The sequence below is a fragment of the Laccaria bicolor genome, genomic scaffold, assembly GCF_000143565.1.
Source record: "Laccaria bicolor S238N-H82 LACBIscaffold_9 genomic scaffold, whole genome shotgun sequence".
NCBI lineage: Eukaryota > Fungi > Basidiomycota > Agaricomycetes > Agaricales > Hydnangiaceae > Laccaria > Laccaria bicolor.
This window is the reverse complement of record NW_001889880.1, coordinates 730,884-739,320: the sequence shown is the minus strand read 5'-3', so window position 1 is coordinate 739,320 and position 8,437 is coordinate 730,884. Positions and strand designations below refer to the sequence as shown.

Here is an 8,437-nt window from a genome sequence, read left to right as displayed (position 1 = left end):
ACGGGGACTCGGGAGCAATGCAAAAATGTGGGCCAGAAGGCGAATCTCCAAACGCGATGGGATGGGGCCAAACGCCGTAAGATAGTGCGTAGGTCCTCGCTCAGATTAAGTAACTAGATTGATGTGAGGAAGCAAAAGGTTAGCCGACGACCCCATTATCGATTTGTTACGAAGGAGGCATTACCGCCTTGCCCCGCTGATCCTCGTCGAAAGTCTGGGCGAACTCGGGAAATACAGATAGCATAAATATAAGCCAAGACAGTTCTACGACCTCTTAGTTGCTCTAATCAATCAGCGTTAGGAGATGAAAAAGAGCCAGTGAGAAGGACGCACCTGTATGTAAACCTCTTCTTTGTATGCGAGAATTCTCCGAGTTTGTGCCCAACCATGTCCTGCGTCACATTTACTGGAATGTAGTCTTTCCCATTGTGTACCATGAAGCGAATTCTGAAACGGAAAAAGTTGTAAGGAAAATAGAACAGTGATCGTTGGCACTCATACCCCACAAAATTGGGCAAAATCGTACACGACCTCGCCTGCGTCTTGATCGGCACATGGTTCGTCAATGCCTCTCGCAGGTTGGGGAAGGCAACGAAGTAAGGACCTAGAGTAATGAGTACAACAAGCTCTAGCGGTCAAAAAGAGGGTATTCACCTTTCCAAGCCGATCGTCCTTTCTGCAGAAGTTGTGTTGGACGCATTACGATTCCGAAGTTGAGCGTGACTGAGATTTTCGTGACTTCTCGTGTAAACAACAATCCCTCTCAACATGTGAGTAAGTATGACAAGGCGCCAAAACTCTTCCAACGTATTTAGGAACTCTTTGTAACCGCCATAACCCAGCCAAAATCACTTGCAAAAAATATATATCTCAAGCGGGAAGAGTGTATCTATACTTCCCAACCTCCACGGGGTCAGGGAGGAGCTCAAAAATTTTACCAAAGCAAGTCACTTGAAACAAGTATCGTTCCGGGTCGCTGATTTTGAAACTAGCGAGGTCGTCCATGAAAGTTTTTCGCAACTGGTTATGGTAGTCCATTAAGTGACCTATTATCCCAAAGCCCCTGACGCTGATTGGCCCCGCGCGGAATATTTGAAGAATAGAAAGCTGGCGGAAGTTCGCGGCGGAAGCGACCATGTCCGGCTGTGGGACAAACAAACCGATAGAACAGTTAGCCGTCAATTTAGGAAGTTTTGAGGGATCGCATACCACGCCGAACGATTCCACATTGCCTTCATCTGCCACAAACAGACCTAACTCAACCAGATTTTGACAGGTATAGAGAGGTGTCAATAAATTAGAGCAAATGCGCCACCTCATCTCACCAGAAGGATTGATAGACAGAACTGTAAGGGAGTCCTTGTGCATTGGAAGAGCCGAATGGAATAGGTCATGTACATGGTGGGTCGTTCCGAACTCAGAATCACGGTACATGATACGCAGATTCATCGTTAATCTCTGAAGGCCTGAATAGGATGTCAAGTAGTCGATGAATGTGCTCGTCACGATGTCCGTCTTGAGATTGGCCAAACGAATTTTGGCGTCCATTAAACCTTTCCAAAGTTCAGAGTTGTATACGCCAGGTGAGGTCGAGATATCAAGTGAGGTAAGGGAGCGAAGGAAGGGGAGGGTGGTTGCGTCAATGCATAACTTGACTGTATTGAGCGCCAGATGCGTCAAGGGGGGTTTTTCGGGAGAAAGTTCCTGTTTTGATGCCAAAGATACAAATTCGTGGAATGATAGAGAGGGTTTAGAGAAGTGGACGTTGACTTCGAGATGGGAGAGAAGAGGGCTATTAGCGATCACATGTGCCAGTTCACCAATAATCTCTGAGGGCAACGAGATTTTGCCATATGCATCGCACAAAGCGAGCTTTTCGAGACCGGAGAACTTTCTTAGAGGTAGATGAAATGGATCAGGTATTTTACCTCCGAATTTGATACGGACATCCTTGAGCAGAGGAAGAGCGCTCAAGCTGGCGACGGCAACCCCGTAAGGATCGAAGTATCTGAAGTGCCAACTATAAAAAGCATCAATACGTGGATCAGGTCGACAGCGACGTAAGGATTATTATGGCATACTTGACACTCTTCAAGCTGACCAGAGCGTCAAGGGCGGACTTGATATGTTTATCCAGATCAGAAAATCTTGGTCGAATTTCCTTTAAATCGTTCTCTGGTTGACCATTGTAGATGTCCGGTGACAAGGAAACAATAGTCAACCGCTTCGTGAGGCTTGATGCAGGGCATTGCTTGTTGGCGAGCGCAGCAAGCTGGGTTTCCGATTGAGTGATTCTGAAATAGTCAGCGTCGCAGTTGATAATAATATCACGGAAGAACAAAGGCACGACCACTTGGTTCAGTCGACGACATGTAAGACGAATACTAGCAAGATCCTTCAAGGGCTTGCGATTCAATCTATTGACCTATACCAGATGCACCAGACCTTTGATTAAGTACTTTTTTTTTTTCGCAAAAAATGGGTACCAAGTATTGAACTTACTTGATGGAAGATGTGTTCGAGAATGTCATACGGTATACCTGAGAGCGTCAAAGGCTCGGCAAGGAGAATCTTCATCATATGTCCCGTCCTATCCCGTCACTGCCAGCAGGAGATTCAAAGGTGACGGTTGTCGGTAGGATGACAAACGATTCCAATCTGACGAGTTTCAAGTATCTGATAGCTGGCTAGTTTGCGCTGCAGCGCGGGTTTATCGCTACGCCGGCCAAGCAGTTGGTGTTGTAACTTGCTATCTGCCATCTGCGGGCAAGTCAAAACCGTGTTTGGCGGATCAGCCGCAGCCAAACGTAAAGTGTTCGAACTTCAAGTTGGACCTCAATATTCAATCACCACAGGAAGTTGACAGTAAGTGCATTCTGCGTAAAGTTCTTTATCATTTTTTTATTTACACCTGGAACCGCTGGTTTACAGAATCATTCTTCCCAAACTCTGGGGGTCCATGTTTTGGTCGTTGGTCCTTGGACAGGTGCGAATTTCTGGAGAATCTTCTCCATCTATTTTCGATACACAATTCTTGAAGAGTAGCCTCCAGAAAGTGGAGCCACGTTACAAAATGGAACGAGACATATAGTGGCTTGATGTTGTATGAGCCTCTTCAATCTCCTTTGACACCAGATTGGCAAATTGAAATCGAGAGGCCGGTAAGAGGATGAGGGGGTGGTATAACGCAATATTTTGAAGATTAGAGCTGGACATCGCCGACGACGACGATGAAGGTGCTGCAACGGCGACGAGGTTAGAAAGGAGATAGAGGAGAGCAATCCACATGTGATGATTCAGATGATTATGAAACCCCCCAACCTAGCTTTCTTTCAACCTTGATGGCGAGCAACGCCTTAGGCCCATCTATGCAATCAGCACACAGTCTAGGACCTCGTGTATCGCTGGATGACGGAGTTTCATCCTTTACCATTGGCGAGTGCATTCTCATCAGGATTCCTGGAGGAATACAAGTAGAAGAATATGTTGAAGATGAAGTGACCGCCGTTGGAACGAACCTCCCACCCATTTCCGAAGGAACAGGCTCTCAGCATCTGGCATTTATTTGCAATATTACGGTCCACCCGCTGAATGACTCTTTCATTCTTGATGTCTACCCCGTTCTCGCTTTCTCTCATACCGACGGAGCTGTTGCCACGTACAATAACATGCGTAATCCCATCTCAAAAGCAGCACTTATCCCGCTCTCGCTTTTTTCATCTCGACACCCCACACCCCATGGTTTTGGACAACCTCTCACTTTGGGAAATTGGATAACTGTTAACGACTCCTTTTTGCATGTCCTCCCTAGGCGGTTTACTATGCCCATGAGCAGATCAGTAAGTCTTTCATTGACAATTGGCAATTTCTTTTTGATTACTATTGAAATTCAGTTCAAACGCTTTGAACCTCCCCTCATGATGCATGCACGCTTGCAGCTCCGCCTCCATCGTTACCGAGCATTCCTCTCGACCGCAAACCCTGAAGATCTCGATGTTCAATCCCATCATCCCTTTCTCAATGGTGAGAGTGGAGAAGATTTGCCACATGACCAAACTGGACATGGGGGAGGGCAGGCGACCAGCTTGCCAACCGTTATCGGTGATGGAAATGGGGAAGGGGGGAAATTAACTGAGGAGGGGCTAGCTGACGTGCTTGAAGATGTTGATGAGGATGCAGAGGATGGAGACGCCACCTTACTAGACGACCTTCGCCTCCTGGCAGCCTCTCATCCGATGTGGGAAGACGAACTGAAGCAATATATCCAAGCGCAGCAGAAGGAGAAAGAATGGATTCAGAAAGAACGCGCAGCAAGATTGGCCCTCTGGCGGGAAGACGCGGCTGTTGAGCTGTTGAGCTAAGCTCTTGAGATTGAGTGAGACATGGTCAAAATAAACTCCATCCTCATCTCACTCAGCTCACTCAGGGTTTTCTTCCGCCTGTTCCTTGGCCTGTCAGCAGCTTTCCTCCTGCTCGCCCCCCTCCCACCTGGCAAACCCTGCCATGATTGCAAGTTTATTAATCAGTTTAGATATCCCCATGGACCTCACTTTCAATATCCCCCACGGACCTCGCGGACCTCACTTTCGATACCCATTAAACGACCTTGCATAGAACCAAAACCCATCATCATCACCTTGACTTGTGTCATCCTTTCTTATCGTTCCTGTACGCTACTTGCATCGGGGTACACACGTTTGTGTACGTAGTCTCATGTTTTACTTAGAGTTTTTCTTTCTTCGCCTGGGAGTTTGGGAGGCACTTAAATTTATTAGATTGTCAAAATCATTCTTGTAGCAGTAGAATTTATGGCAAATGTTGATGGTTCTGTAATGCGCCTCAAATATGTCCTATGTCGTTCATCGATCATCCAAGCACTGGTCATTTACATTAAGGTATGTACAATTTTATCAAGTTGAGGTATACACGTAATCTGCAGTCTGCCTTCATTCAGTCCTAAGCCCAGGAGAGGAGCGTCACTAAAGCCTACTCTCCAAAAGCAGCGACTCCCCCCTCCACCCAAGCGTGCCCCGACCAAACGCAGCCTCCAGCGCCTCCCGAACAGTGCGCACAAAGACAAACTCCATCTCATTTCGAATCTCAGGCGAAACGTCGTGTTCCACGTCCTTGCGGTTCGCCCAAGGTAGGATGACTTTCGTCACCTGCGCTCGGTGGGCACCAAGAACTTTCTCTTTGATCCCGCCTACGGGGGTGACTCGGCCACGCAATGTGATCTAAGTATCGTAAGTTGTTTATTTCTGGTCCACAGAGAGAGATTGGAAACGTACCTCGCCAGTCATTGCGATGTTGGCCGGAACGCATGTGCCAGTCAACAACGACACAAATGCACACGTCTTTGACATATAAAATCAGCCACTGAACAAAAGGGTTTGCGACAAATTCAACATACCATGGCAACGCCGGCACTCGGTCCATCCTTCTTCTGCGCACCCGCAGGAAGGTGTAAATGTATATCAATGGGATCAGGGAACTTCAAAGGGTCTTCCGTCCGCGAATTGGTGATGCACAAGTCATAGGCGTGCCTCTTCACCCAACTCAACGCCAGTTCCCCACTTTCTTTGATGACCTATAAAAAAACGAAAGACAATGAGTTGCCAACCCACAAGTAAGGACAACGAAACTTAGCAAGCTCACATCACCCAAACTCCCAGTGAGTTTCAACTTTCCAGAACCAGGAACAGCAATCGTTTCCACAGGTAAAATCCCACCTTCGCCCTGTCCCATGACCACAAGTCCATAAACAACACCCCTCCTCTCCTCCCTCTCCCTCTCTTCCCCATCCCATCTCGCAATGCCAAGAATCTTCTCCAAATCATGCTCTTCGACAAGAGATTTATACTCCTTCAGCTGCGAAACTGACGTGCGTGAGCTTGTCCCCTCCTGCTGTTGAGTTTGAGCTGTGCCATCGAGGGACTCGGCCCATTCAACAGCCTTGTATCGTACCACACCACCAATGGCGCGCTCGAGACTTCGCACACCGGCTTCGCGTGTATACCTCGTGGTGATGTGAAGCAGAGCTGGCTCAGTGATATTGATCTGTGACGCGTCAAGACCGTTCGCTTGTAGCTGTTTAGGGAGCAAGAATCGACGAGCAATGTGCATCTTCTCGTCGTATGTGTAACCTTTGTCGGTGAATGAGCCAACAAACGGACAGAATGAAGGAAAGGTAAACATACCACTGAGTTGGATGATTTCACATCGATCCAAGAGAGGGGTTGAGATGCTCTCGAGCGTGTTGGCCGTACATATGAACAGAACTTGACTCAAATCAATGGGGACGTTGATATAGTGATCCTAGGAACACAACATCAAGATGAATCACTGTATGGCAGGAAAAGGGGCACTGACATTGAAGGTATGATTCTGCTCAGGATCCAATACCTCAAGCAATGCTGCGGCAGGATCACCATGGAAATTGCTCTGTCCAATCTTGTCAATCTCATCCCTAAGAAGGCATCAGTTGTCCAGCTCAAAAAGCGTACAAGAACGTTTAAAACCCACAAAAGCATCACCACATCCCCTCTCCCTGCTTTCCTCAGAGCTTGTACAATGAGGCCAGGGCCGCTGGCTACATACGTCCGTCGATGTCCTCTAATTTCCGCCTCGTCTCGCACGCCACCCAGCGAAATCCGCTGGAATGGTCGATCTAAAGCTTTCGCGACAGATTGTCCAAGAGATGTTTTACCCGTACCAGGAGGCCCGACGAACCTTGCGAGGTGAAAAAAATTAACAACTAACAGCAGAAGAGCAGGGAAACAAAACCATGCTGCTTACAGGAGGATGGGCCCCTTGACGCCTTTCTTGCCATTCCGGCTAGGCTTTCCAAGTGAAGATTGCACCCGAGGCTGTGGCTGTTGATTTTTGTCGTAGGCCACGAGCTCCTTGCCGTCTTTCTTCTCTTGGGTGTTCGCACCCTCGATATTTCGAGCCTCCGGCGCCGCCTTTGCGCTCCGACTCTCTTGAGAAGCCTCTTTAAGTGCAAGTTCCTTCGCCTCCCTTTCCGCATTCAACTCTTTCAACCTCACCACCGCTAAGTATTCAATCAAACGCTTCTTGATTTTTTCCAAGCCAAAGTGGTCCGCATCAAGCTGAGCACGAGCAGCGGCAAGGAAAGGCCTCGTTTTCAACTGAAGCTGGCTAGGCTCCGGTGCCGAAGAGACACGCGTGGAATTAGGCCAGGGAATAGAGGTAAGCCATTCAAGCTACAAACACGCGTTGTTGGCGAAAGAAACGACAGAAAGATATCAGAACATACATATGACCTGATCACTCCGTTTTCTACACTCCCTTGCGGAATTCGCTTCAGTCTCCGCCACTCTCTGACACCCATTTTGCGCTCTTCGGAACCAGGTTCCATAGCTTCAATCCTTCGTTTCAAATCCGCCATATCATCTGCTTCATGTTGTTCATCGTCGTCTAGCTCGCTGGACCATGTGCTCGAGGCATCACCAGACAGTGGGGAGTGAGGAGCAATACCGTTGGGGCCGTTTGATCGTTGCAAGGCGTGTAGTTCTCTCTGTATAGCGGTGAGTTGCTGACGCAGGAAGAATTCTTTCTGTTGCTTGGAGAGCGACTCGTCGACTGCCGTGGCAATCTTTTTAGAAACTTCTGAAATGGATGCCTGTTTGATGAATATGTCGGTGGCAACTTGCACACGTGCTTCAGCATCGGGAGTACTCAGAATAGCTGCCAATCTTTTGATTTAGTGATCAATTGCAAGAAGAAAGCGGGGAACAACAAAGGGAAAAAATGGCAGCGAGCCATTCCATAAAACGTTGAACAGAGAAAGAACGTGTCTCGGTATCACTTCCTAGACACGTAGCCGTAACTTTGAAAGGCAGGGATATGACAAGTGGAGGTAGACGGGTAGAACTCACCGAGCTTATCGGCATACTCTCCATTTACACTTCCAATTAGCACATCCGCCATCCACGGTGTCCGAGCATCGGTGATGTCCTCAAGCATACTAGCAATCTTATGATACCCTTCCTTTCTCGACTGCTGCAAAGAATCCTTCGCTAGTCGGTCCAGTAATCTCAAGGCACTTTGTTTGAATTTACTGGCGGTCTCATGAGAGGGGACTTTTTCCGTTGGCGGGTATTCAACGCCATGCATAGGCATACGCAGCAAATCCTCCGAGGAAAGACTATGTTTCGACGTATGGATAAGCCGAACACGAGTAAGTCCGTGGAGAGAAACGAGGTACGGCTGACGCGAATTACGCGCTGGTGGTTTGACAAGGCGAAGCACACGAGCTGCGGTACCCCATTCCGCGAGTACTGGCTCCGTATTTGGTGAAGTAGAGTGGTTGGTTATTGGGATTGCAGCAATGACAGGCAAGGTATCGGACTCGTCGATGAGAGATAGTAGTGCCTCTCCAATCTCCCTCGACACCGGCATGGTAAACCGAGAGGCC

The 8,437-nt window shown here is 48.1% G+C and overlaps 4 protein-coding genes across 4 annotated transcripts; 1 reads left to right on the top strand and 3 right to left on the bottom strand.

Moving 5' to 3' along the window:
- Positions 1–123: 123 nt before the first annotated feature.
- Positions 124–710, bottom strand: LACBIDRAFT_123064 (mitochondrial 37S ribosomal protein RSM19). Its single transcript, XM_001879687.1, has 4 exons — positions 655–710; positions 502–604; positions 334–447; positions 124–283 (listed from the first exon to the last, which is right to left on the bottom strand). The coding sequence occupies exons 1-4, from the start codon at positions 698–700 to the stop codon at positions 265–267; spliced, it is 282 nt and encodes a 93-aa protein (XP_001879722.1). The 5' UTR covers positions 701–710; the 3' UTR covers positions 124–264.
- A 38-nt stretch (positions 711–748) lies between these two features.
- On the bottom strand, positions 749–2,577 carry LACBIDRAFT_293867 (uncharacterized protein; the record flags this gene model as incomplete). Its single annotated transcript, XM_001879686.1, has 4 exons — positions 749–1,143; positions 1,210–2,020; positions 2,082–2,425; positions 2,503–2,577. 4 exons carry the CDS (start codon positions 2,575–2,577, stop codon positions 871–873), a joined length of 1,503 nt encoding a protein of 500 aa, XP_001879721.1. The 3' UTR covers positions 749–870.
- Positions 2,578–3,341: 764 nt separating this feature from the next.
- Positions 3,342–4,828, top strand: LACBIDRAFT_318884 (uncharacterized protein; the record flags this gene model as incomplete). The annotated part of the gene is made up of 3 exons (XM_001879941.1): positions 3,342–3,839; positions 3,894–4,375; positions 4,427–4,828. 2 exons carry the CDS (start codon positions 3,342–3,344, stop codon positions 4,359–4,361), a joined length of 966 nt encoding a protein of 321 aa, XP_001879976.1. The 3' UTR covers positions 4,362–4,375; positions 4,427–4,828.
- A 32-nt stretch (positions 4,829–4,860) lies between these two features.
- Positions 4,861–7,438, bottom strand: LACBIDRAFT_178748 (uncharacterized protein). The gene is made up of 11 exons (XM_001879685.1): positions 7,277–7,438; positions 7,182–7,223; positions 7,047–7,148; positions 6,796–6,839; positions 6,523–6,729; positions 6,370–6,466; positions 6,198–6,315; positions 5,656–6,143; positions 5,411–5,587; positions 5,289–5,354; positions 4,861–5,234 (listed from the first exon to the last, which is right to left on the bottom strand). The coding sequence occupies exons 1-11, from the start codon at positions 7,406–7,408 to the stop codon at positions 4,980–4,982; spliced, it is 1,728 nt and encodes a 575-aa protein (XP_001879720.1). The 5' UTR covers positions 7,409–7,438; the 3' UTR covers positions 4,861–4,979.
- Positions 7,439–8,437: the final 999 nt, after the last annotated feature.

Excerpts from the sequence above, each read along its gene's own strand:
- LACBIDRAFT_123064 (XM_001879687.1), bottom strand. The coding sequence starts at position 700 with ATGCGTCCAACACAACTTCTGCAGAAAGGACGATCGGCTTGGAAAG. Across the intron at positions 605-654 it reads AGGACGATCGGCTTGGAAAG|GTCCTTACTTCGTTGCCTTC; the intron begins GTGAATACCCTC and ends TCATTACTCTAG. Across the intron at positions 448-501 it reads ATTTTGCCCAATTTTGTGGG|AATTCGCTTCATGGTACACA; the intron begins GTATGAGTGCCA and ends TTTCCGTTTCAG.
- LACBIDRAFT_178748 (XM_001879685.1), bottom strand. The coding sequence starts at position 7,408 with ATGGCGGATTTGAAACGAAGGATTGAAGCTATGGAACCTGGTTCCGAA. Across the intron at positions 7,224-7,276 it reads ACGGAGTGATCAGGTCATAT|CTTGAATGGCTTACCTCTAT; the intron begins GTATGTTCTGAT and ends GCGTGTTTGTAG. Across the intron at positions 5,588-5,655 it reads TCACTGGGAGTTTGGGTGAT|GTCATCAAAGAAAGTGGGGA; the intron begins GTGAGCTTGCTA and ends GTTTTTTTATAG.